General features: G+C 49.9%; 10 protein-coding genes across 10 annotated transcripts; 5 read left to right on the top strand and 5 right to left on the bottom strand.

Annotated features, from left to right (window-relative positions):
• Window positions 1-13: 13 nt before the first annotated feature.
• Window positions 14-1,637, bottom strand: sec17 (alpha-soluble NSF attachment protein SEC17). The gene is made up of 5 exons (XM_026766675.1): window positions 1,478-1,637; window positions 1,276-1,399; window positions 907-1,213; window positions 675-849; window positions 14-621 (listed from the first exon to the last, which is right to left on the bottom strand). Exons 1-5 carry the CDS (start codon window positions 1,508-1,510, stop codon window positions 382-384), a joined length of 879 nt encoding a protein of 292 aa, XP_026625233.1. The 5' UTR covers window positions 1,511-1,637; the 3' UTR covers window positions 14-381.
• Window positions 1,638-1,870: 233 nt separating this feature from the next.
• Window positions 1,871-4,860, top strand: BDQ94DRAFT_171461 (DUF726 domain protein; the record flags this gene model as incomplete). Its single annotated transcript, XM_026771781.1, has 2 exons — window positions 1,871-2,308; window positions 2,659-4,860. 2 exons carry the CDS (start codon window positions 1,871-1,873, stop codon window positions 4,858-4,860), a joined length of 2,640 nt encoding a protein of 879 aa, XP_026625232.1.
• Window positions 4,861-7,283: 2,423 nt separating this feature from the next.
• On the top strand, window positions 7,284-7,928 carry BDQ94DRAFT_145636 (uncharacterized protein; the record flags this gene model as incomplete). Its single annotated transcript, XM_026766674.1, has 1 exon — window positions 7,284-7,928. A coding segment is annotated over exon 1 (170 nt), but the record flags the coding sequence as incomplete, so codon positions are not given.
• A 920-nt stretch (window positions 7,929-8,848) lies between these two features.
• gprD lies at window positions 8,849-10,446 on the bottom strand. The gene is made up of 2 exons (XM_026773517.1): window positions 9,830-10,446; window positions 8,849-9,768 (listed from the first exon to the last, which is right to left on the bottom strand). Exons 1-2 carry the CDS (start codon window positions 10,397-10,399, stop codon window positions 9,085-9,087), a joined length of 1,254 nt encoding a protein of 417 aa, XP_026625230.1. The 5' UTR covers window positions 10,400-10,446; the 3' UTR covers window positions 8,849-9,084.
• Window positions 10,447-13,299: 2,853 nt separating this feature from the next.
• Window positions 13,300-14,535, top strand: aspf13 (allergenic cerato-platanin Asp F13). Its single transcript, XM_026766673.1, has one exon. The coding sequence runs from the start codon at window positions 13,864-13,866 to the stop codon at window positions 14,311-14,313; it is 450 nt and encodes a 149-aa protein (XP_026625229.1). The 5' UTR covers window positions 13,300-13,863; the 3' UTR covers window positions 14,314-14,535.
• Window positions 14,536-14,549: 14 nt separating this feature from the next.
• BDQ94DRAFT_50725 (NADPH-adrenodoxin reductase) lies at window positions 14,550-16,341 on the bottom strand (the record flags this gene model as incomplete). Its single annotated transcript, XM_026775935.1, has 3 exons — window positions 14,550-15,477; window positions 15,537-15,971; window positions 16,036-16,341. The coding sequence occupies 3 exons, from the start codon at window positions 16,339-16,341 to the stop codon at window positions 14,605-14,607; spliced, it is 1,614 nt and encodes a 537-aa protein (XP_026625228.1). The 3' UTR covers window positions 14,550-14,604.
• Window positions 16,342-16,613: 272 nt separating this feature from the next.
• Window positions 16,614-19,316, top strand: BDQ94DRAFT_50724 (uncharacterized protein). The gene is made up of 3 exons (XM_026775934.1): window positions 16,614-16,983; window positions 17,053-17,244; window positions 17,300-19,316. The coding sequence occupies exons 1-3, from the start codon at window positions 16,804-16,806 to the stop codon at window positions 19,049-19,051; spliced, it is 2,124 nt and encodes a 707-aa protein (XP_026625227.1). The 5' UTR covers window positions 16,614-16,803; the 3' UTR covers window positions 19,052-19,316.
• An 86-nt stretch (window positions 19,317-19,402) lies between these two features.
• Window positions 19,403-21,311, bottom strand: BDQ94DRAFT_160200 (Lectin C-type domain protein; the record flags this gene model as incomplete). Its single annotated transcript, XM_026769185.1, has 2 exons — window positions 19,403-21,187; window positions 21,252-21,311. The coding sequence occupies 2 exons, from the start codon at window positions 21,309-21,311 to the stop codon at window positions 19,403-19,405; spliced, it is 1,845 nt and encodes a 614-aa protein (XP_026625226.1).
• Window positions 21,312-21,697: 386 nt separating this feature from the next.
• BDQ94DRAFT_171455 (Sec62 family protein translocation protein) lies at window positions 21,698-23,006 on the top strand (the record flags this gene model as incomplete). The annotated part of the gene is made up of 3 exons (XM_026771780.1): window positions 21,698-22,175; window positions 22,229-22,785; window positions 22,845-23,006. The coding sequence occupies 3 exons, from the start codon at window positions 21,698-21,700 to the stop codon at window positions 23,004-23,006; spliced, it is 1,197 nt and encodes a 398-aa protein (XP_026625225.1).
• A 948-nt stretch (window positions 23,007-23,954) lies between these two features.
• Window positions 23,955-24,419, bottom strand: BDQ94DRAFT_145616 (uncharacterized protein). Its single transcript, XM_026766672.1, has one exon. The coding sequence runs from the start codon at window positions 24,360-24,362 to the stop codon at window positions 24,087-24,089; it is 276 nt and encodes a 91-aa protein (XP_026625224.1). The 5' UTR covers window positions 24,363-24,419; the 3' UTR covers window positions 23,955-24,086.
• Window positions 24,420-24,432: the final 13 nt, after the last annotated feature.

Below are 24,432 nucleotides of genomic sequence, written 5' to 3'. Positions count from 1 at the left end.
ATTAATAGATAGTGTCGAGGTGGCAATTTTGTTCATTCACGAATATCGATATCTGTCAATAAGGCAGGCCACGCATCTATGTGTGTAACCTGAATGTGAACAATGAAATATGGTAGGGCGGTTTAATAAGCAAAACAAGACGGAACAGGAAAAGGACAGGCAAGGGCACCATGTATATTTGCACGAAAGACAGACCTCAAGCAATTATACGATGGCACAGCATCCATCTACCATGGGACCAGCCAACGGGGTAAGGGTAGGGAACATATAACGTCTGCCTAGTTAACTAATCCACCAACAACAAGCGAATGGATGAACATATCGAAGTGAACCAGAAAAACGATGATATTGTTGCTGGGAATAGAATAGAAAAGAATAAGTCTAAGAGAAATCCTCGCCCTGCTCCTCGATACTGTTCTTGATCCGCAACAGAAGAGTTGTCTTCCACTTGTCCAACTTGCTGAGCTGGTCGAATTGGAACAGCTTGTCGGCGAATGCTTCCTGGTCGCCGGCTTCGATGGTCTGGATCAGGTCGACGAGGAGCTGGTGCTCTCTTGTCGAGGCGAAGGTGGTGTCGATGTCGCGGTAGTTTTCGAGGGCGCGGTTGGCGGCCACCAGGTCCTGTGTGGAATCAGTACTGTGTAAATGGTTTGGGCAGATGAGAACAGCCGTACATTCGTCGCCAAGTGGCAGATGCCAGCCTTGAGGAAGTAGTCCTTAACGGACCATTTCATCAGGTTGTTATTGATTGATGAGCGGCCGATCCGCTCGTAGTGCTCAATAGCCTTGTAGTAGTCGCCTTCGAGAGCGGCCAGGTCCGCTGCCTTAAGGTAGTGCTTGTTGGCAAGTCTGGAGAACAACACATCAAGTTAGATTTGTATATGAAAACGCCGAGGATAGACGTACGCTTCAGCATTGTCACCGTCGAACCACTCCGCCGCTTTCTCGTAGGCTTCCAGCGCCTTCTTCGTATCTCCCAGTTCCACCTCATAGACCTCGGCCAGATGTTGCTGTTGCGTGGCCGCGCGACGGAGGTTACCCTTTAGCACGTAGTGTTGGATGGCACTGGAGAGCACGCGAGCGGCGTCCTCGGGGTCGGATTTGCGGTAGACCTTGAACGCTTCAGTCAGGGTGTTTGCTGCATCGTCGGGCTCGTTAAGGTTCTGGGTCTGAATGGAGGCAGCCTTTTCGAAGGCAAGACCAGCTTCCTTGTCTGTGTGTTTGGCAACGAGTTAGAGCTCGTTGATCCGAGACAGGGGGAGATCATTGGCTTACTCTGCTTCTGCACTCGGAAGGCGTTCGCAGCTTGTGTGTAGAGATCAGCCGCATTCTCGTACTTCTCTGTCCTTCCACCGAAGAAGCTGAAGCCACCAGATGCGCTGCTAAGCGCTTTGTCGGCCTAATGTACGTCATGGGGGTTAGCGATCGTCGAATTCCAAGCATAGCGATGATGGACAGCGGGGTTCGGGGGGATTACTCGTTGGAGCAGAACTCTGGGATCTTGGGCCATTTTGTGAAGAGATTGGCGGCCCGAGCAGGTGAAGAGGAGAGTGATGCTAGAGGTCAGGTTGCGGGCAAAGAGAAGTGGGGATGATTGTCTAGAAGATGAGGAGAAGCAGTGCGAGGATGGATCTACTTTACTGGGCAGCCTCGCGGAATGGCGAGCTCCCCGCCGCTCCGTCAACGTAGGCGGTGGCCACTTTCCGCCCGGTCCATTGGACGTGCTTCTTTTCTTGCTTCTCACTTGGTATTTCGATTCCCATTAGGATCTTTGACTGTCGCAAAAGGAATCAATTGCTTCAATTGATTGTTCCCTTTATCGTTTATTTTATCAAGTATTTAATTTTATACCTCTACAATTCCCTCAACCATGTTCCTCCGTGCAACTCTTCCCCGACTGTCTGGGTTGATCGGTCGTCAACCTCTGGGTTGCAGCACCGCCAGGCGCATGTACTCTGCCTCCCAGTCAGGCGACGCAGATATTGATGCCATGCTTGCGAAGCCTACGTGGTCTGTTCGCTCGTTGCTACCGGAAGAGTCCACCAAACAATCTGCTCCATCAGTGACCCCGACGCAACTCCGCCATCTGCTTCATCTCTCGGCTCTCCCGCAACCCGCGAACGAGGAAGAAGAGAAGAAGATGCTTGAAACGCTCGAATCCCAAATTCACTTTGTCAAGCAGGTCCAGCGCATCGATGCCACTGGCGTGGAACCCCTGCAGAGTATCCGGGACGAAAGTCCAGAAGCGGTGCAGGAGAATACAATCGGACTGGAACAGCTTAAGGAGGCCTTATCCAAGGAGAGAGTGGTTGGTCGAAACAAAAGAATCCAACGAGTGGAGAGTCCGAGGAACGAGCGGCCCGATGGGGATACCTGGGATGGAAACGCGCTTGCCTATGCATCCAGGACCAAGGGGAAATTCTTCATTGTCGAGACGGGCAGCTCAGCATAAGCTAAGCTGCCCATTAACTGCGACACAAGTTAAGTGAAGTTGGGTTCAGCCTGTCTGACAGGTAACCACAATAATCGACGAACCCAGTTGTACGCCTGACGATGGTCTGGGCGCTGAGTCATCCATGATCTCATTGCCAATGCTGAAACCGACAACCTCCTTATTCCCTGTGCAACTTGTGAGGTCCCTCCACGAACCATCTGTAGCTGAGGCGAAAGGCTAGACAAAATAACCCATTCTGGAACGTGACTTTGGCGCCATTTGCACATATGTGGAAGTCATTCAAGGAAAAGCATGCTAGCAAGTTCGGATCCGGGCCTTCGCCCTCGCCCGCTCCGCCGAAGAGCGACCGCGACCAAGACTTGACTACCATCTTGGATCGCCCCCAGCGAGCCGACCTGACAGTTCTTGTCGCGGAAATCACCCAACATATGCGAGATGCCATCGTCCGGAACTTTCACGGTCCTATTCAAAAAGAGAATGACACCTCACGTGACCAATCTACACATGAACAGGACAAGGACACTGATCCCTTGTCTGCTCAGTCGGACGCGCAGAGAGAGGAAACCACAGCTGTGACTACTCAATCGGAATACAAGCTCACCGCGCAAGATCTAAAATCAGAGGCCAAGTCTCTGTCTAGCTTTGATGACTGGAGAGACTCGGTCCTATTGAGAATTGGTGAAGTTGTGAACCGAGATGAGGAATCTGAAGAAGACCCCAGCGAATCAGACTCACCTCAACAATTACGTGAACCGGATATAGATGAGGACCAAGGTTCTCTGGAGAAGCTCTGTGAAGTGTACCTACCTGTGGAGACTCCTCTTACGCAGCTACCCAAGGCTAAAAGGCTACTGATTCTCCATTCGCTACTGCTCTTAATGCTTAGTCTTAAGCACTACAATGCTCGCTCGCGAGTTCTAATGCTGTATGTAGCGTCAAGTCTGAATCTCGATGTCACCATCCTCAATGGTGACGAGAGCAAGGTCGCACGTGGATTGCTTGACACTGCTCTTCAACTCGCGAACGCGGAGGAAGGCCAAGACAAGAAACGTGATTCCTCCAGGAAATGGAAGGTTGGGATAGCTTCTGTTGCAGGAGCTGCACTGATCGGCATTACTGGCGGACTTGCCGCGCCACTTGTTGCAGCTGGCCTTGGAACAGTCTTGGGAGGCCTTGGTCTCGGTGCTACCGCTGCTGCAGGATATCTAGGTGCCCTCGCAGGTAGTGGAGTGATCGTGGGTGGTCTCTTTGGCGCCTACGGAGGTCGAATGACGGGACGCATGGTCGACAAGTATGCCCGTGAGGTGGACGATTTTGCTTTCCTGCCTATTCGGGGCTCCCGACAGAGGTCTGAAGATGAGAGGGAAGCTGCCCAGAATGATCACATGCTCCGGGTCACGATCGGCATTACCGGCTGGGTTACTGAAGAAGACAATTTCGTTGTTCCCTGGCGAGTCATTGGAGCCGATTCCGAGGTATTCGGTCTGCGCTGGGAAACAGAGCCTTTGATGAAGCTTGGAAATGCTATGAATCTATTGGTCACGAGCGCTGCCTGGGCGGCAGGTGGACAGGTGCTTTCTCGGACCATCTTCGCACAGATCATGAGCGCCGTGATGCTGCCTCTTGGTCTTCTCAAGGTTGCCCGTGTGGCTGATAACCCGTTTAGCATTGCCAAAGCCCGAGCAGACAAAGCGGGTGAGGTCCTGGCGGATGCGCTGATTAGCAAGGTTCAGGGTGAGCGGGCCGTCACATTGATAGGCTACTCGATGGGCTCTCGCGTCATCTTCTCCTGCCTGCAAAGCCTGGCGAAGCGAGGTGCATATGATCTGGTGGAATCGGCAATTCTGATGGGCTCACCCACTCCCTCCAATGCACCGCACTGGCGTCGTCTGCGAAGCGTTGTTAGCGGTCGGCTGATCAACGTGTACTCGGAGAACGACGCCGTCCTCGCTCTTCTCTACCGAACCAGCAGTCTGCAACTCGGTGTGGCAGGTCTACAGCCTGTTCAGGATGTGCCCGGAGTTGAGAATCTGGACGTCAGCGAGACCGTTAGCGGCCATTTGCGCTACCAGTTTCTCATCGGGCGCATTTTAGGACTTGTCGGCCTGCAAAGTGTAGATGCCGAGGAGGTGGCTCGTGAAGAGGCCGCATTGGCCGTGAAGGACAAAAAGCAGGAGCAGGAACGGATCCAAAACGAGCGTCGTGCTGGGGTTAAGGGTGACGAGTCGGCACAGCGAGTGTTGGACAACGGCGATGGAACCGAAGAGGAAGCAAATCATGCCGAAGTTGAGCAGGAGACACAGGATCGACTTTCTCGCATGGAGGTGTCTGAAGAAAGCGAAAACCAACCAGCCCGATCTGAGTTTAAGATCAAGAGACGCCCACTTCCATCAGAGCAGAGTTAGATGTTTATGCCTTGATGATTTAATATTAGTGTCATTTTACTGCAACGTACTCTTCTGTCAAGATGGCAATCATCGAATAGGATTTCAACCCGCCACTGCAGAAAGTTGGCGCAATTCGCATAACCACTGTCTTGATGATCGCGATCGATAACGGCGAAACCATGCCGACCGTTGCGACACGCGGATCAATAGCCATATGCTTACTTCTAGCCTGGCTGCAAGACATGCATAAGCGCAACGGTCACTGCAAAAGCCTTTCGTAAATATAAGCGACGATCTCAACGTCGACTAGTAGATATTCTCTCTATAGCTGAAGCCAATCGTCACCCAAGGTTTACCTTCCCGGTTAGCCCTGTCACACATTTTCTCTCTTACCAACAACCCCTGACCGTATTCCCTCTCTGCTACTATATACGTAGTAGGAGGTAGGTAGTACGATAACAAAGGATAAGCGCAATAATTGAGACCATCATCAACTACATGGCGCTCGCTGAATTTCTTCCAACTCCGCAGATCAATTAAAATAACAACAGGGATGTGTGTACATAACTAGCGCGAATCCTTCCAACGCTTTCAATAGTTGCAGCCACGAACAAATGAATGATCTTTAGTTTTCCCATAATGCCACTAGCTTCAATGTTTTCGCTAGCAAGCCAAAATTAAGCTATTCATTGTCGTTATTCGGATCGCTTCTTTCTCATTTGCTGAAATTGACTCTAGCAGTATCATGATACAGAATTGGCATGATCGCAGTAGGCTACTGGTAGAGCAGACTAGATATACTCCGAATTCTTTCACCCTCCAACTGCCTACTTGGTATTCATCATTATGTATGTAAAGATATAACCGACACAAGACATTCAAGCCAGTAATTTCGATGATATGGAAATGGACTACCTCTCATATTTTAGGTTATAAACTATTCTTATATCTATTGGATATTTCGTAAATCTGGTTTCTATTTAAACATTGACGACTAAACAATTAGTACTTTTGTCTCAACGAATAGTCTAATAACTTAAGGCACCCCCGATCTTCTACTCCAACGGCGCAAGACAACTAATATAATAACAGTGGATTCGTCCGAGACAACTTGTCAAAAAGTACTACGTACTAGATAATTCATGTCATATGGAGGGCGGGGAGAGCGAGCGGGTAAGGAAGTACTAGTAGTCCAAAGTGGAGTTGGGGTCCTCACGTCGGAGGAACTTGGTTGTCTCACATTGATGAGGATTGAATGTGACATTAATAATAAATTAATCTGACGTTTTTAATATGCAGAACCGTTGGTGCCTATTTTAAGGAGAAAACATGATGCTACTGTGTTGTATTTTACTTGTGTCTTTGGTTGATGGATCGTTTTTTTATTGATGGCATTGGGTTGTTGCATACTACTGATTGTGTTATTCTAATTGCTTCGTAGCCGGTTTTATAGTAGTCCATAGTGAATGGGATGCTATGCGACAATCAGTGAAATCGAAGCTTGGAGCAGACAAGATGGATCATGGTGTATCTACATGGCGTGTGGTGTTTTGGATTATGTCGTTGTTTGGTACATTTTTCTTGGTATACTCGGGTCATGACTCGGTTCAGGACCTTGGGAGGGGTGTGTCAATGAGCTTGGTACTTTTGCCCAGAAAGGGTGCAAAGCTTGGTTGGACGTTGCTTTGTTAGAAGTTTTTGTTCTTAAGGTGTATATGGAAATAATAGCTTGCGTGTCAAAGCTGCAACACGGCTGGGGGTTTAAGAGAGGGTGCTATAGCTAGTAGACTAAAGTGTTAGTTGGCGGAAAATGAGTATCCGCGTCCGTAATGTCTCAAGACTCATTCAATATATGTTATATGTAGTATTACTAGTCCACGGGCTGTCAATAGTAATAAGTGTTCACTCATGCCGGCTTATCAGAAACCGTGCTGCACGCTGCTGCAACATGGTTTCAAAAGTACTACGTCAGGGCTGAAATATAGCTAATATAGCAACGCAAGTGATCGACAACACAATACGTACGACGCCTTTCCCCGATGGCAAGAAAAGAGGTTGATAACTTAGTATGATATCTTATAGTTTCATGCACCTACAACCATAGACATCCGAAATTCTATGTAGCCAACATTTAACATGGAACGCTTAGGTTGCATCCGGTCTATCTACTAACAGTAAGTGCTTACTATAGTGTTCACACTCTAAGTTACTTTCTTAGTGTATGTGAAATCACAGTAATCATTATCTACATTCTGATCTCAACAGACTGGCTTCCCTTTTACTCAACTAATACTACTCATACCACTCAATGACACACATACACACACTCTCTTTCTCTCCTTGACTAAATACCGACCAACTCTAAAGAACAAGAACAAGAACAAGAACCATTCCTAATACAACAAAATCACCAGTTCCCGACTACCCCCTTAGCACCCGCCCTCCAAGTCCCCGATATCCCGAAGCTACACTACACTACACTACTTTAGTACCCTCTAATCTAGCTTCTTCTAGTCTCTCTCTCTGAAAATCAGGAGCAATTAAGTAGATGAGCCTTGGCATCCATCCCGTCGGGGAGAAGGAAAGCCCAAGGGCGGAAAGGAAGACGGAATTTCCGGCGACCTCGGGATGATCTTCTGACGTTCTTTCATCTATTCATATGGAATCAATACCGTCGGAGACTAGTCTACACTCTACTAAGTAAGTTGCAGTAGGCTAGTTACTTGGTGGAGATGGCTGCATACTAAAGGAATGCTCGGTTGTGGTGTGGCTTGCGTTAGGTAGATTGTTATGGGGAATGGGTTATATTGACCGGTGGAGAATTGGTTTTGGGGGCGTAGAAGGATTAAGCGCGTGGCGGAAATGGCGGGCGGGAGGGAAGGATAAAAAGTCGCTTAATATTGCTGTTGCGGTGTTAGTTGTGATGATTTCTCGTTTATTTACTGTGTTTTTGGATGTTGTTGATAAGTAGAAGAAATGGGAGTTGTTCGTAAGTATATGGCTTGTGGTGTGGTGGCAGTGTTGGGAAGAAAGAAGTGTTGAATTGGTGTGGTTTCTCAAACAAGTGGCGAACAAACTAATTGTACTATACTACGTAATAGTATGTCTACATACTACTTTAGGCAGGCTGTTATAGTCAATTACTAGTCTCTTCAAACTGTGCAGAAAAAGCAACTCTCTTTTCCCTCCTGCATGGAAATATTCTAGCCAAACCCAAATACAAAGTAAATAAAATCTCCCAGACAATAAAGTTCGAACATCATCCCTTGTCTCCGGGTCCTTACTCAGGGTCTGACTGCCTCTCTGGCTCACTATCTATAACAAATTTCGGTCGGATAAAGGAGCAGCAAACCTAACCACCCAAAACACCTTAGTCTAACTGTACCACTGGTACAACGCGGCTTGTTCCTCCTACTCTACCAAAGTTCCAACTGCCGAGAGGAACAAACACAAATGTCTGGACCTCAATCAACCGTTTCGAGTATGACGGAACAATCCGAAAGATCCAAAGTAGGAGCCCTTAAACGAATGAAACAAACCGGAAAAGAAACCATCCAGTAAAAAACTGCGTGAAGGAAAGCGACTAATACCGAAACAGAAATTGCTCCATTGGGTAAGTCGGGAAAAGCGGACCTGGGGCCGAACATAGGCTTTCACGGGCTGGTAACTCGCACGAGAAGAAGGGGGAAAAGACAAATCAGCGCTTCGCGTGCTTTGGAAGCTAAGAAACCTTAGCTACGCGATCCGATGCTGTGGAGACGTCTTTCCCCCAAACCGGCTCGCCCAAGCTTCGATCCAAGTGGGCATGGTAAGCGCTGATCGTGATGCTGGAGGCGCGGTGGCAGCGCTGATTGGTTGGAGGGAGGGCTTCACGGACGCTTCGTATTGTGTGGTGGTTCTGGTGGATGCTACGCGTATCACGCCGTCGGATTCAGGCAGAATGGCTGAAATTGAAGGTAATTATTCGTCGGACTAGTTCATGTCAATCCCTGAGGGGAGCTGAGGATTTTCGTCAAGAGGAAATTAGTGATTATCTTCAATTATTAGTAGTAGTAGTAGTATCATGTATATACTTGAAAATAGATATCATGGGGTCTCTCGTGACAGGGATCGTTGCATGGTGTATGAAAAATAAAAAGGAAAAGGAGAAAAAAAAAGAAAGGAAGGTATAAAAATGAATGTAAAGTGGTAATGAAATCGCACAGCCATCCGCCCAACCTGCTGAAGCTCCACCACCCACAATCACCCGCTGTGGCGACCTCCCTTCTGGAAGTCTTCCGGTTCCGCTGGCTCGTGCGAAATCTCGATCGTCGTCTCCTGGTACACTCCGTGGCCCAACTCGGCCAGCTCCATGTCCGTCTTGCGCACAATGTCTTCTGTAGATGAATCGCGGTCGTCTCTGACAGTGTCGTTGATGCTCTGCATCCCCATGCCCCGCCGGAATCGGGATCCCATCCGCACTTTCTTGCCATCTCGGCCCGTGGTGATGTGTGTCTGGTATGCGTTCGATTCTGTGTAGTTGTACATCCGGTCCGTAGTACTGAGTTCGGTTTCGAGCAACAGGTGTCGGCGAGTGAGCGTGTACACAAGCACATCAACGAAACCCGACAACGCCATCAGTGAACCGGCCACGGCAAAGTACGCTCGACTGGGAATGATATGTCGTGCCGTTGACATACGTCCGGCGGCTAGCGGCAGGGAAAGCAAAAGATAGACAAGCGGGTAGATAACCATGTAGATGACGACTCGGTTCAATCGCTTCAGGTTCTCCTGGTGGTTTTGTCGGAGCGTGGCGGCTTGCTTCATTCGGCGTCGCAAGTAGAAAAACATGACTCCGTAAAGAACGACCGTGCCGAATTCTGCCAGGAAAATCCAGAGATAATGCACCCAAAGACGTTCTGTTTCATGGTCGGGACCGATCCAGCACTGCAAGACAGCGTAAATTAGTGACTTTGTCCATCTGTATCACATCCTTGCGGTCGCTTACCCAGCCAGCTTCAGATATCACAAAGGTCTCGGAGCCAAACATTCCAACGGGGATTAATCCCAGGATAATGATAAATATCCATAGCCCAACAACACTAGCCACAAATATCGGGTACGGTAATTGTCGACCTCGTAGCACAACGGCACATGTGTGAAAGGCAATCGCCAGAACGAACAAACCACTTCCGGGATCGCCCGTTTGAATCCACCATCCTTGAAGAACGCATGGTGCACTGGGATAGTAGACATGACCTTTTGTTATCCAGTGGAGACATATCAAGAAAGCTGTTGCTTGTTGCAGATCGACCAACAGGAGGTTGTAAATGAGAACGACATATTGGTTCTCCGCCAAGGGCCGTTTGTAGTATTTGCGCCAGAAAATGAAACGGTAGGTAAGGAATGACAACAGGCCAAGGGCCGAAATGAACGAAATGAGTGCAATCACTCCCATGGCAATGAACCCTGCTCGGTCGCTACCCTCAACTACCTCGGTGTTTGAGCGACTAGCGAGGTGCGTGTGGCCAGCACCATCGCTGGCTAGCAGCCGTGACAATCGTAGTAGAGCGAGCATTGTTCATCACCCTGAACTGTAGTTTCGAGGGGAAGAATGTCCAAGGGTCCAAGCGAGGCTCGGAAACGAGTGACAGGCAGCGTGCGTCTTATATTCTACCATATAGAAGTAGAGATTGGAGTATGTTTTGCGGACCAGAAAATGAGTTTCTATGGATCGAGAAGTCTGGGCAAGGACCCGGCCCCATAAAGGCTTTTGCAGTATTTTTTTTCCTTTTCTTTTCTCTTTTACCCGTTCTTGTTTTTCATGTTTGCTGTCCCGCAAAGAGAAAAAAAAAAATTAAGATTTGGTTAAGGGGCCACAGATCGCTAGATAATCTTCGAGGGGGTGCGAATGAGCAAGGATGGGCCATTTTAGTGAGTAGTAGCGTGTGCAGGAAAGGGACCGAAGCTCGCATAGTGAGTGTTTTAGTGGGATATAGTCCGCACGGTCTCTTTACCAGACCCACCACTGGGTCATGGTATTCTCCGCCGTGCATCCAACAGTGAGTCAAGAAAGTGGTCGAACGTTCCCACCTTAGTGTGCAATTGCCGATCTCCCAATGGTCTGGGAAGGAAAGGGGTGATTGTGCTTAGATCGTTGACCTGAGAGCCTCCATGCCCTGTGGATCAATCATCGGATTCTGCTCCTCGGCGACTATGGGGTAAACACCTGAGAGTGCAATGTGGCACACACAATTGAGGATTATTGAAGATGGCCGGTGGGTGGTGTAAATGTACTCCTACACAACACGCTTATCCTGAGCGTGAACTATTTCGGCCCGGTATAGTGCATCCGCCACTTCGGCAGTGACAGAGTCCCCTAACGTTTGCCTGAAGACGAGCTAGACTAAGGGGCGGAAGTATTCTTTTGCAGAGTCGCCTGCAGTAAACGGTGATGATCTGCATGTGTCTTATTAAGCGGTGTTGAGGGACCCCCTGGTGCCTTCTGGGCCATTTTGGTGTCGCGCAGACCAGGGGAGTGGTAGATGATCTCCGGACTACGATCTTTAATCAGACGGAAAGAACCTTCCGATGCGGTGGCCTTCACCGAGGGCTATAAGAAATCGAACGCAGCCCTGATTGGATACTACAGAACCAAAGAATATCGGATCAACAGTGCGTCGACTCGAGGGGAGGGGCTGAAATAGCACACGGTAGAGTTAGCGTGACGGCGCGTCGAAAGAAAGTTATCGAGATCCAGCAAGCTGGGACCAATAATCCCAGCGGGTAAGACCTGGGATACCAGTGCCTTCCTTTACAGGCAATGATGTCGTGCTTTGTGGAATCTCCAATTGCATATAGACCGTAGAGATACAACGAAGTTGTGCGAGTGTGGAAGATGGGAAAGCTGGTATAGGACTTGAGGCAAGGCAAATGAAGAGGAGTTGAACACTGACTCCTTCTGGCAGTCACCTGAGGGCAGCCGAGCCTCACCAGCATTCAGCTTCTAATTTCCAACCTCGCTCGCACATTGTTGCTGGTAATAGCAACAATCACAAGCTTACAAATATTCCATCATCTCCACCTCCCGCTCTTCGGTACCAATTGTTCAGCTTGGCTCCATAGTTGCAATATTACCCTCCAGATAATCCCGCGCAGCTAGAAGTTTATCACGAATATGATCTTCGGAGCATGGACACAAGTTGAGCTGTTCCTGGCTATATCAGTATCCCCGCGACTTTTCATTCAAGAACGGGTAAGAAAAAGAAATAACCTGCAGCTGTACCCCGTTGTTGGGTGAAGATCTTCAGGAGAGAACGAGCATTGGGTAAGTGTGACCGAAAGCTTATTCTCGTCGATTCACGTTGCTAAGATGCTGATCCCATAGATTCGATATGACTTAGTGATTTGAACCAAGGACAGCAGCGGGGTGTAGCTCGAATGGGCACGCTAATCTGATGAGCTCATCCAAGGTCGTTCGGCAGTTCTGGAATGGCCGTGCAGCAAAGGCTGATGGAAGGTCCTATCCGGCCAACTCCTAGCACAAAACTAGAACCATGGTTCGAGCAGTAATGGTACCTCTCACCATGGTACTTATCCGATGGTTGAGCATCTATAAACTACTTCAATTGACCTTCCATCTATGGCATCGCAGCTACTCGGGCCTGGCACCTACACGCAAACAATGAGGGACTGTAAGCTATAGTCGCCAAAGATCTACATTACTCACTCGTGATCTGCTGTTGACTTGATTCAACTTGGGCAAGTCGATGGCTTTTTTTTTGACCTTTCGGTAATACGGATGAGCCGCCCAATTGCTGTCTCAGCTCGTGGAAGCATCGGAAAGAAAGAAATTCAACAGTCGCGGCCGAGACCTCGTCGTATCGGCTAAGAGGTTTGTTAAGCACTAGCTGAGAGCGGCCTCATATGGTTTTAGTGTCATAAATTAACTACAAGTTCAGACCTTCGCCACGCACCATGTAACGTAATGTGTGTCCGTTCTTCCACTCTGAGAAAGCATTAGCCAACCTGTGTATGCATACCCGAAAGCTCACAGGCCTATGTTCCGATTTTCGGATCCGGAAGGATTGATCGACAAGAAGCAACTCTTGACTCCAGGGCTAGACAACCTTTCTGGGAGCCTCTCTGTCTTGGCATACGAATGCCCCATTTAAGGCGCGCAGTTCGTGAACCTTCTATTCATTAGTACATAGTTGGAGAAGTCCTCATTTTCGAGTGCTGTAGTCAGCTTGGATGCTGCAGGGCTTAAAGCAACGCTCGCATATGCTGAAAGCCACATTTCGCAATTTTTGAACGCACAGGATTCTGGTTTTCGCTAATGCCCGATAGGGAACTGCGGGCTTCAATGTGCGTCGCTTGGCGGGTTGTTGCATGACCCGGACGTGTCCGAAGCATAGTCATGCCACTTGGGGACTATGAATAGGACCTTCGTCTATAAACGGACCATCTGCACAGGACAAGTCACCCGTCTCATTCCAGCCGGAGGTCCCGGACAGATGACAAGGCTCTAAGGCTGTATGTCTCATTCAGGGTCTAGCCGTGCCCGCTCTTATTGGCCCGGACGCTTCACGCCGCGATTACTGCGCCCCCGCATGTCTCTCTCTCCGCTCGCTATCGATGCGGTGTTTGCCCGCCATTGATGGGAGGAATGTCTCACTTCGGGCTTGTGCTTCGCAGATCCATACCCCTCAATGACCTAGTATAGCAAACAGGCGTGATGTCAATGATTGTGTTTCTATTCAGAGCATCAGGCCTCCCATGTCTATACCTCAGTTATGGAGCCTTGGCCGCCTTGGGTAGGCAAGGCCTCCCGGGTATTCTCATTGCCATTTCACCGCTACTGCAGCTTCAAGTGAAGAGAAAGAGGGGAAAGAAAGGATATAAGTAGCTAGACAATCTCCTGCACATCCTTCTCTTTAACTCACATCAAACATTCATTCTTCACTCCTCAAGAGTAAACCACTACTACCAAACACACTCTCATCTATAGCTCACGAGTACCTGCATCACTCATCTACCACAATGAAGACCTTCACCACCGTCACCTCTCTCCTCGCTCTCTTCTCCTCGGCCCTGGCCGCACCCGTCGACACCGCTGAAGCCGCCGGCACCACCGTCTCTGTCTCATACGACACTGCCTACGATGTCTCTGGAGCTTCCTTGACCACCGTCTCCTGCTCGGACGGTGCCAACGGCCTGATCAACAAGGGCTACTCCAACTTCGGCTCCCTTCCGGGCTTCCCCAAGATTGGAGGCGCCCCTACCATTGCAGGCTGGAACTCTCCCAACTGCGGCAAGTGCTACGCCCTGACGTACAACGGCCAGACAGTCAACATTCTGGCCATTGATTCCGCACCTGGTGGCTTCAACATCGCTCTGGAGGCCATGAACACCCTCACCAACAACCAGGCCCAGCAGCTGGGTCGTATCGAAGCTACCTATACTGAGGTGGATGTCAGCCTTTGCACATAAACGCCAAACATTCAGCAAATGCTTGGGGGATGAATTCGGTCATGGCAAGGAATGGTTATAGTTGGATATGATTTCGGGATTTACGATTGATACGCTTATTTGGGATACTTTCCTTTATCTTACCTATTGTTAATAGCATAATACGGAGCATAACATACGTACATACACACACATCAATATAGTGATATATGAACTTGAATACAGAGCTTTTTTAAAATGAAATGAGAGATTCTAAAGTCGTATCTACTGTACATCATTGTCTATATATAAACACACATTCATCATACAACATCACCCCAAAACCTCGAGCATCTCCTCCACCCGCCCAAACTTATCCCGAATCTTACCCTTCTCCTGCCCGCGCTCCCGTTCCGCACGATCAATTCGTTCCCAATCAGCCCACGACGTAGCCCTCAAACCCCGCTTTTCAGCTTCAGGACGGACGCCCTCCCAACCAAGTCCAGAGCTATAACCCGGCGAATTCAACAAAGACGCTTTACCATCCTGACCAGCCACATCAGCAGCAATAGCATCAGCCGTACTGAACGCATCCATCATCGTCGTAGCAATGACGCCCGTAGGCCCGCGCTTGACCCAGCCAGCGCAGTAAAGGCCTGGGAGATGCGAGATCAAAGATCCATCGGGGAGCTGTTCCTTGTCGCCGGTGTTGGATGGGGTGGTGATACGTCCGAACCCGTCGTTGGGGATCACTCCGCGGCGTTCATCAAACTGGATACCTAGGTCTCCTAGTCCGGGTAGTGGGAGGGACTTGTAGCCGACACTGCGGAAGAAGGTGTTTGCGGGGATGTCGACCTCTGCGCGCTTGCCGCTGGATAGATACTTGGGTGTGACTTTGGCGCTGGGAAGGAATGGGTCTGAGGGGTCGAGCTCGTTGCGGGCGAATCTTACGTGGGATAGGCGGTAGGGGTGGACGGGGGACCACTGCAAACATTCGGGGGAGAGGAGGAAGTCAAGAGACCAGGATTTGGCGGAGGTTGTGGGGTCGTTGGTCGATCCTTTTGCGAGAAGTTGGATGAGTCGTTTCTGCGCTCTTGGAAGAGCGGACATGACGTCTTCCGGGGGAAAGAGATCTTTCGGGACTGGATCGAATGCTACGCCTGGTAGTTGGAGTAGTTCGCGGAGTTCTTTGATGGTGAATGCAGCCTAAGACCAGAGAGATGTAAGCATGCGATAGGTGTAGTATCTGGGCCGATAGAGCGTACCTGCATCGGTCCTCGGCGGCCGACTACTCGGACACGCTTGACTTTACTCTTTGACAGCTCCTCAATAGCATACTCGGCTATATCCGTCTTCCGCAGAGTATCCACATCCGACAACAAGATACGAGCAACATCCAGGGCCACATTTCCTTGTCCGATGATTACAGCATCTTCACCGGCAGTCAGGTCCGGGGCAAGATCACGGTGCTCAGGTAGGCCGTTGTACCAGCCAACAAATTCCCTAGCCGAGTAGACGTTGCGGATTGCCCTTTCGCCCGGAATTCCCAGCTCCTTGTCCTTCGGGGCACCGTATGCGAATAGGATGGCATCGTAGTGTGGCTTGAGAGAGCTGAGGGGAAGGGTTTCGCCGAGTTCAACATTGCCGATGAAGTTAAAGCGCGGAGATGCTGCAACTTCGGTGAATTTCTCTTCGCAGTTCTGGAACCCGAATAGTGTAAGTTTAACCGTCCTTGTCTTCTGACTCATGACATGGCAATTTTACCTTGACTTCCGGATGGTCTGGGGCAACACCGTACCGCGCAAGACCAAATGGCACTGGGAGCTTCTCGTACATATCTACCGAGGCATTGTCTACCTTGGAGAGGAGTCGATATGCCGCATAGAAGCCAGCCGGGCCTGACCCTACCACGGCCACGCGGAAAGGCCGATCATTCTGAACGACTTGGCTGTACTGACGCGATTGAGTTGTCAAGCGCGAGAGGATCTGACGTGGAGCATGGCGCACAGGCACGCGGCTAATCCGCGCCGTGCAATGGCCACAAATATATGGAGCACGTTGAATATTCATAGTGCAGCAAGACGAGGTGGGAGGAAAGAAGCAGAACCGCCGGGCCGGAGGAGAGACAGTTAACTCCGAACGGCGATGACATAAGAGGGTCCAACACGTGACCCTTATCAAAGTTGGTTGCCGCGCCGACAATCGCGTGTTGACGATCCTCCCGATCAACCCGTGGATGGAAGGCCAGTAGTCTCCGGCAGATGCACGATGGATGAGTGCATGTGCTGCTGCTGCTTTCTTGCTGTCGCTGCTGCTTCGTCTCCATCTCCTGTCACTCCACCCGTCCCACGGTTCGTACCTCTCTTTCCGTGGTATCTGTCGCCACAGAGCCGTCCGTCTATCTACCTCTAGATAGCTGTCTAATCCGACATTCTTTTTGTTAAGCTTAACTCGTCTGTGCACATTCTTTTCCCCCGCTCGTCGCGTGGGTCAAGCCTTCGATATTAGATTGGGGCTTCTACCATAGCGATCATGGGCGACAATAACAATTCTTCATTCCTTTATGGTTATGCTTCATCCAACCGGTTCTACGGTTCGCCCGAACCTCCCTTCAACCCGAAGGCTGTGACTCAAGCGAGCTGGACTCGACCGGAGCCAAAGCCTGAGTTAAAGGGACCGTTGGTTGATCATGCCAATACCCTTCCTGATGTGGTATGTGCTTTGCGGCTCTTTCTCAAAACTTTCCTTATTCAATGATTGCGTACTGATGATCTACACAAGCAATGCAACACCCCGAGTGCCAAACCGCGATGGACGCCGATGAGCCCAAAGACAAAAGGCCGTGTGGTCTATGGTCGCAAGGTACAGCTTGCGCTGCGCGTGCTCGCTCTTGCCGGAGCTATTGGATCCCTTTTTTGTTCGATCGTTATCAAGAATGCCGCGGTAACCGTGATATGGATTGTTAGAGTCGGGGTAAGTGATGCGATAAGACTATGTTACGTTGAGACAGCCTTTAACACTCTTCAAGCCAGCTGTCGCAATTTTGCACACTCTCTACGGCATATATACTTTGAGTCGCTCTTCTATTACAAGGCCTCCAGGATCGCAGGCTAGCTACATGTTCTTTGCCGCAACATTCGATCTAGGCCTGATCCCATTCTACGTATTTTCGGCCTACCTGGGTTACGGGCAATATACCGATAACGCATACGACTGGACTACAATGCTAGGGTCTGATGTTGACATGACAACCAAGATCGCAGAGGCTACTTTCCTGTTGGGTATAATCAACGGTGCACTCCATGCGATTTCCCTTGGAATATCCATCTTCTTGGGTACCATCTTCCGGAAAATCACCCGACTACCCCCAGATATGAACCCGCTAGAAGACAACTTGACTGCACGTCCATTTTCAAGAGCCAAGTCCGAAATAATTGAAAAACGTGCCAGCAAATCTACCTTGGGCTCAGACAACATCTCCAGCGAAGACCCACTGATTGGTGTTCCGCGAAGTGTGCCTTTCATGGATACTCGCAGTAATCCATCCTTCCACAATGACTACAGCCGATTTCCCCCTACTTTCGCAGACAGAACGCCACCGCAACACACGCGCTCTTTTCATCGCCCGTCACGCATCGACACCATCCCACATCTACCTTTCCATCAACCAAACGATATCGATGATGCTACAACTATCGCGTCACCCATCGAGAACCCGGATATCTTTACCAGGGCAACTACGTCAATCCCGCGGGGTGCGCCAGTTCGCGAGCCATCCCCAGACCTTCCCAACAGATCTCAATGTGTGAGCCCAGCTTCAGAGAATTGGATTGTCTATCCGTCCCGGTCTACGACTCCTGTGGAGGAAGCCAAGGATGAGCACCCAGCTCCTCGTGACCCATCCTCTGTATACAGCCGGGCCGAAACCCCAGCCTCGTCTAAGGGCGGTGTTATGGATTGGTTCAGTCCACAGCGATATGGCCTCAATATAGGGGAGGCTATCAGCGAGAATAAGCGCGGGGAATACGAGTCGATCGCGGCGAATGAATTTTATGGAAACGACGATGACGTTCATGACATTCTGTACCGAAGCGGATTCTACGATAATGCAGAGCAAGACCTTGGCGACCACCGGATTGACATCTTCCAAGATCACGAGGAGCTCGACGAAGACACGCGAAACTCCTTGAAGGTCAATCCATTAGCACTGAACCCGCCCTCTCCCCTGCCGAAGCCGGATGAGGTCCAAAACCGCACTCCAAGCAATGGGCGCATGGCCCTCACTGACATTCCCAATCTCTCCCCCAAGCCTCCTGCCGAAGAGCCGCTTCTTGACAGTCTGCAAAAGAAAGGAAGTTTCTATGGAGAGCTTCCGGACAGTTTCGGACTTGATACTCCACGGAAAGTCAGCCACGACCAATCGAAGCTTACTCCAAAGAAGAACAAGCTCAACATCAAGAAAAGCCAGAAGTCTAACGCCTACGGCGCACTTAAGCAGCATGATGATGGTGACCTTAACGGCCTTGGCATTCCTTATGCAGACCCTGTGGCTATCGATGGTGATCGCAAAGGTCGCGTCGTTAGTAACTCCGGAGCTGATGCCACCCACGCTAACTCTTCATTGTCGTATGGCAACTACATCGCTGGTCTGGGAGTGGGAAGACGGCGCGATGTCAGCGGCAAGATGGCGGAAGAGGGCCGTGTCGAGACCAGCAAACCGAAAAATGAGAACGCAACACCAATCCGAGCGGCTGGATGGGCTCGCTTTGCGGGTCTATAGCACCAATACGCTCGGAGCAGAAATTGCAAAAAAAAGGAAAAAGCATCTACAACAATTTCAAGACGAAATACGTCTTTCTTTCATTGACTTTATGAAGCATATGGATATGGCTTGCACATGTTGGACATGAGGATCTTTTGACGATGATTGATGTGATTTTATATTTGTTTTATTGGTGATACTCCCCATTGTTTTACTGTAGACAATTACAGGTAGTTACGTAGTAGCTTAGCATACCATACAAAGAATATTGCAAACTTTCGAATTACTAATGTCTTATCTTACCGTCCGGACTCGGAATCTATATACAATTATTCAAACATATATACAATGAGAAATCATCACACCGAATTACGAAGGCACCCCCTCATATTCCCACCCCTTGATCACCCTCTTATTCCTCCTGGAATTGCGCCGGTTGGCATTACACTTAACAAATAGCGTCAGCGCAGCGATAATACAAATCACAATCCCAGCAATAGCAGCCACCAAGACCGTTCGTCTCTCCAGCTGTTGCGGATCCGACGCGTACGGACACTCCTGATCAGGACCTCCGGTTACCCAACAAGACTCCACATCAATGCAATTCATATCTAGCCAGACCTTCGTCTTGTTCGGAATTGCAGAGGTCGGGTCGAGAACGTCGGTCCGTGTCAACAGGTACTGGTACAAATAGGTGTTCTCAAGACCGGTGCGTGGAACGGCCATGCTGGTATTTTCTGGACAGCCGTGGTCGTAGGCGTCTCGGAAGGTGTATGGGATTGGGGATAATTGCCACGTGAAGGGGTTATTTCCCACGCGACACGCGGCGTAGCGGACTTGGCTGCAGTTGATGGCGCGCCAGTGGCCGCTGTTGGTTAGGTCTATGACGGCGCAGCGGTCCGTGGCGCTGAAGCTAGCGGAGGGTGAGTCGGCGTTGGCAGGTTGACCGATGGACCAAGCCCAGGAGCTGGATAGGGATATGTCTGTGTAGGGTTGAGGGTGAGTGTCGGCTGTTTGGTTGAACAGGGTGTTGTTCAGTGCTGGGGTGAGGCCGCATGCGGTTAGGTTGGAGGCCACGAGGGACATTGCTGCGATTGTTGAGTTCTCGCTTAACCCTTCTGGTATGGGGATGTAGTCGGATATGGCCCAGGAGTTGTTGGCCTGGGATACGGTGGTCGCGCCGGAATCATAGAAACAGCCGGTGTCGACGCTTCCGTCGGAGTCAAGTGATACGGATACTGTGGATGTGAGGTAGTTTGGTGGAAATATAACGTCACTCATGTAGGAGAAGTTGTAATCTTGGAGTTGGGAATCGATGGTCCCGTAGTCAATAAGAAGGCGCTTCTCTTGTGCTAGCTGAAGGTACTTCACGCAAGGCCAGCCATCAGGAGTACTTTGGTCGCCATTTGGCTCTTCATGAATTGTGAAGTACTCGGTGATGGGCTTATAGCCGTCTTCAACCTGGTACCATGACTGATTCAAGTTGGCGCGTTCGGAAGCGAGGGATGACGGCGTGTATATGTAGGAGGACAGATGCTCGTCAAATTGATAGCTGACAAATTCTGAGCTCGTAGGTAGCTGCGATCCAGTCACAGTCGATGCTGGTTCGTCGGGACTCGTCGCGCTCCCAGCCGCATGCAAATTGAGAGAGATGTATCTCGTAAAGACAGTCAGCTCGGAGGAATACGCCTGGAAGAAGCCTCGAAACACATTGATCAGGTCGGACAGGTCAAAATCCAATGAACAACGGTACGGACCCAGCTCATATAGAACCGAACCCGACGATCTGGCTACCGCAGTGACAGTGGCTTTGATTGTCTCGCTCGTTGTCGTTGTTGTAGTCGTTGCAGTCGTCGTTGCGGTTATTCCACTCGTCGCAGTTGTCGTTGTCGAAGAAGCAGGCGATATCGACGACACGGTCACAACGGGAACATCCGGAGAGAGCGACAACGGGCAGAACGTCCAATACCGTTGGTCAGACGACCAGTAAAGATCCACGAGAAAGCGGCGGTATCCGACAACCAGCAAGTTGGAGATGCATCTGCCCGCCGCATCCCGGTCGTAAATGTTGTCGCCAAAACATGCTGCGCGAAGTGATACGGCGGATGTGGTGACGAAGTTAATTGGAATCTGGCCAGCTACATCTCTTTCGCTCTGAAAGATGTCAGTAACCGGAATGGGGCTGCTGTATGTATGAGCGCGATTGCGCGCAACTTACCAGGAAGACGGCCGCCTCCGTTGCATTCAAGGCCACATCTGAGGAGAAACTCAAGGACATGGGGCTGCGAACTGCAGGCAGCACACCGGAACCCGAATCACATTAGTCGAAAAGGAGTGGAATCTGCGTGGAGTGGCCTGATATACGTAGTGAATGGAGAGATGAACATGAGGGGAGATGGATGCGCCGAGTGAATGAATGGAAGCAGAACGGAGTGCGGAGAAGAAGGCGGTGGACGGCGACCGGGAGACCCTGGCGGCGCAAGTGGAAGGGCAACTGGAACACCATCTGGCCTTTTCATCTCCCGCCAACTTCCTGCCATCTCATTCATCGCCCACCCAGAACGTCCACTCGGTTTTTGCAAGTCACTGCGCTGTGCGCTCTTGCATCCCCTTTTTTCCGAAACCATTTCAGTTCTTACATAAAAATCCATACACTCCTTCACCATGGCGGCGCCCGGCCAGCCGTCCCCTCAGCAGATTGCGGCCATGCAACAGCAGTTCGCCGCCGAAGCTGCTAGGCGCGGACTGACCCCCGAGGAATTTGCCAAACAGCAGCGCGAACAGCTCACTGCAGAGGCAGCCAAGCACGGAATGACCACCGAACAATATGTCACTCAGCTGAGAATGCGAGCTCTTGCCGCTCACCAGAGACAAGTCGAGGCTCAACGACAAGCTGCTCAAGCCCAAGCGCAGGGCCAGCCACAAGGGCAAGGGCAAGCACCTCCTCAATCGCCAGCCCAACCAGGACAGAACCTGCCAGCACCCCCACAACCTCAACCCCAGCAGGTGACCCGTCAGGTCCCCGTGAACCCTAACAACCCTCCTGATCCGAAGGCGCTCGCTGTTGCCGCGTTCCTGCGATCGCAGAACCTGAAGACACGGACGTGTATCATGGACGGGCAGCGGAAGGAGATGTTCAAAGGTATACCACTCTTCATAAATCTCGTGTGTATGGAAGATACTCATAAGTTACAGTGAAACGTGCCATTCGCGCCATCGAGTCCCCAGCTTACGCCAAGGCGGCTGCCAAAAAGAACTCTCTTCTTCCTCCAGTCACCGATCGCGCCTCGGCAGAGAACGTCTTTAAGCTTCTTCCCCTATCACTTCTTGCTCTGCGCGTGACCAAAGTCGACCCCCATGCAGGCCACAACCATGGCAAGTCCAAGAACCGTGTCAAGGGACTGTGGACGGTGCGCATCGAGCAGCACCAAGAAACCGATCCTATGATGCACTACGTCTGGCTGTGGGAAGGTCCGCAGTGGAAGCAGAAGGTTATGGCCGCGGCTGTAGTAGCAGGTATCTTTGCGGTGGTGCTCTTCCCCCTGTGGCCGATGATGCTGCGTCAGGGTGTCTGGTACCTGAGTGTGGGCATGATGGGTCTGCTGGGATTGTTCTTCGCCATGTCCATTTTCCGTCTTATTCTGTTCTGCATCACAGTTATTGCGGTTCCCCCTGGTCTATGGCTGTTCCCCAACCTGTTCGAAGATGTTGGGTTCGTGGATAGTTTCAAGCCCCTGTGGGGTTGGCAAGAGGTAAGCCATCTACCACGATTATCGCAGAAGGAATGGCAATCTCTAACCTCTATATCCAGACCAAGAAGAAAAAGTCCAAGAAGTCCAAGAACGTAGGAGGCGAGGAATCCCAAGCCGCATCCGCTCCGTCCGCCACTACAACAGCAACAGCAGCCCCGGATACTTCAGGCACCGTAAAGCGAGACCTTGCGGCGCGCGTGGAGGAAATCACCGAAGAGTAATCGATTGATGTACCTTGATTCCATTCCATACAGTTGACTGCGGAAAATCATTGAGCATTTCTTCTTCATACACGTGAAAGAGACACATCTCTTCTTTCTAATCCCATCCTATCCTTTTTCATATCTGTACGGTAACTCTTGCACCACCTCGTTTCTACACATCGGTCGCATTTCCTTTCCATTGTTTCTGAGTTAGGTAGGGGTATTCGGGTTTTGGGTTTACAACTTGCTTGCTAGCCATGATTGAATTGCTTTTACTGTTGGCACAAAATATATGAGAGAATCTTTCACATACAAGCTCGGCATGCGTAAAGTGGTACTATGCTGGATCTATAGTATAATTACTCATTTATGATTCACTACATGCGTAATAAGGTAATTCACTACGATACTATACATATATGATCTTCTGTTTGAACGCTTGCCCCTCAGGAGAGGAGAGAGAGTAAAAGAGAGAAATACCGGAGTATATTCCCAGTACTATCAGCACTGAATAAGTATCAACTATGTACATACTAGCAGATATCCATTATCCCCTTTGTATCAATCAATAAGTTGAAATATGATCAACATCTACTACCTACCCATTACATAATAACCCCCTCGGAGCCAAGGCGGGTGATTCTCGGGATTCTCGTGTGAGCGACGAACCCCAACGGGCCGGGCCGTTTCGTTTACCAGTTGCGTGCGCATCATCTACGTAGTTGCCAAAGGTACTCCGTAGATAATAGATATCTATAGTAGTGTATGTTGGCGGTTCTAAAGGAAGAAATCTTGGAGAATGGAAATTGGGAAGGGGTAGGCCGATTAGGAAACTGTATTGTTGACTGGCAACGGTATGCTGAGCTCATAACTTCAAGGAGAGAGATGTAATGATTGGAGCCTGGAGTAGTAGTAGTAGTAGTAGTAGTAGTAGTAGTAGTAGTAGTAGTAGTAGTAGTAGTAGATCCCTGTTTTGTATTATTGTCTAGTATATTCGCTCTGGGATCACTGTATAACAGCCTGTATATGATAAAAGTAAATAGAATACAATCTCAGAAAGTGAAGTAGAATGAGTCACAAAACAGAGAGCCGCCACGTCTATCGTTTTGTCAGGAGTAATGCATAAAAAGGAAAAAGTAGTAGTAGCCTGTTGGGTAGTAGATGGTAATAGTCGACATGTGTGCCAGTACATTCACGAATGGTATCAGGATGTATAATAAGAGGGAGTAAATCAGAAAGAAAGAAGGTAGAACAACGCTGGATCGCTATGTAATGATACGATGATCGACATCGTCGACTGTCAAAGTCGACGGAAGCAAGTCGTGCCGTGGCGACGTGGAAGCATAATGTGTAGAAATAGGATAGGATGAACATGTACAAGGCATGCAAGGGTTCATCATGCGAATGGGCGAATGTATGTATAGTAAGGAGTGATTAGAGGCTG

The sequence above is a fragment of the Aspergillus welwitschiae genome (assembly GCF_003344945.1).
Source record: "Aspergillus welwitschiae strain CBS 139.54b unplaced genomic scaffold BDQ94scaffold_20, whole genome shotgun sequence".
In the NCBI taxonomy this organism is placed as follows: domain Eukaryota; kingdom Fungi; phylum Ascomycota; class Eurotiomycetes; order Eurotiales; family Aspergillaceae; genus Aspergillus; species Aspergillus welwitschiae.
Note: the sequence above shows the minus strand (reverse complement) of the source record. Positions and strands in the feature narration are given on the sequence as shown.

Excerpts from the sequence above, each read along its gene's own strand:
- sec17 (XM_026766675.1), bottom strand. The coding sequence starts at position 1,510 with ATGGCCCAAGATCCCAGAGTTCTGCTCCAACGA. Across the intron at positions 850-906 it reads GACGGTGACAATGCTGAAGC|ACTTGCCAACAAGCACTACC; the intron begins GTACGTCTATCC and ends GTTGTTCTCCAG. Across the intron at positions 622-674 it reads TCTGCCACTTGGCGACGAAT|GACCTGGTGGCCGCCAACCG; the intron begins GTACGGCTGTTC and ends GATTCCACACAG.
- gprD (XM_026773517.1), bottom strand. The coding sequence starts at position 10,399 with ATGCTCGCTCTACTACGATTGTCACGGCTGCTAGCCAGCGATGGTGCT. Across the intron at positions 9,769-9,829 it reads TGATATCTGAAGCTGGCTGG|TGCTGGATCGGTCCCGACCA; the intron begins GTAAGCGACCGC and ends GCTGTCTTGCAG.
- aspf13 (XM_026766673.1), top strand. The coding sequence starts at position 13,864 with ATGAAGACCTTCACCACCGTCACCTCTCTCCTCGCTCTCTTCTCCTCG.
- BDQ94DRAFT_50724 (XM_026775934.1), top strand. The coding sequence starts at position 16,804 with ATGGGCGACAATAACAATTCTTCATTCCTTTATGGTTATGCTTCATCC. Across the intron at positions 16,984-17,052 it reads CCAATACCCTTCCTGATGTG|CAATGCAACACCCCGAGTGC; the intron begins GTATGTGCTTTG and ends GATCTACACAAG. Across the intron at positions 17,245-17,299 it reads TATGGATTGTTAGAGTCGGG|CCAGCTGTCGCAATTTTGCA; the intron begins GTAAGTGATGCG and ends ACACTCTTCAAG.
- BDQ94DRAFT_145616 (XM_026766672.1), bottom strand. The coding sequence starts at position 24,362 with ATGTTCATCCTATCCTATTTCTACACATTATGCTTCCACGTCGCCACG.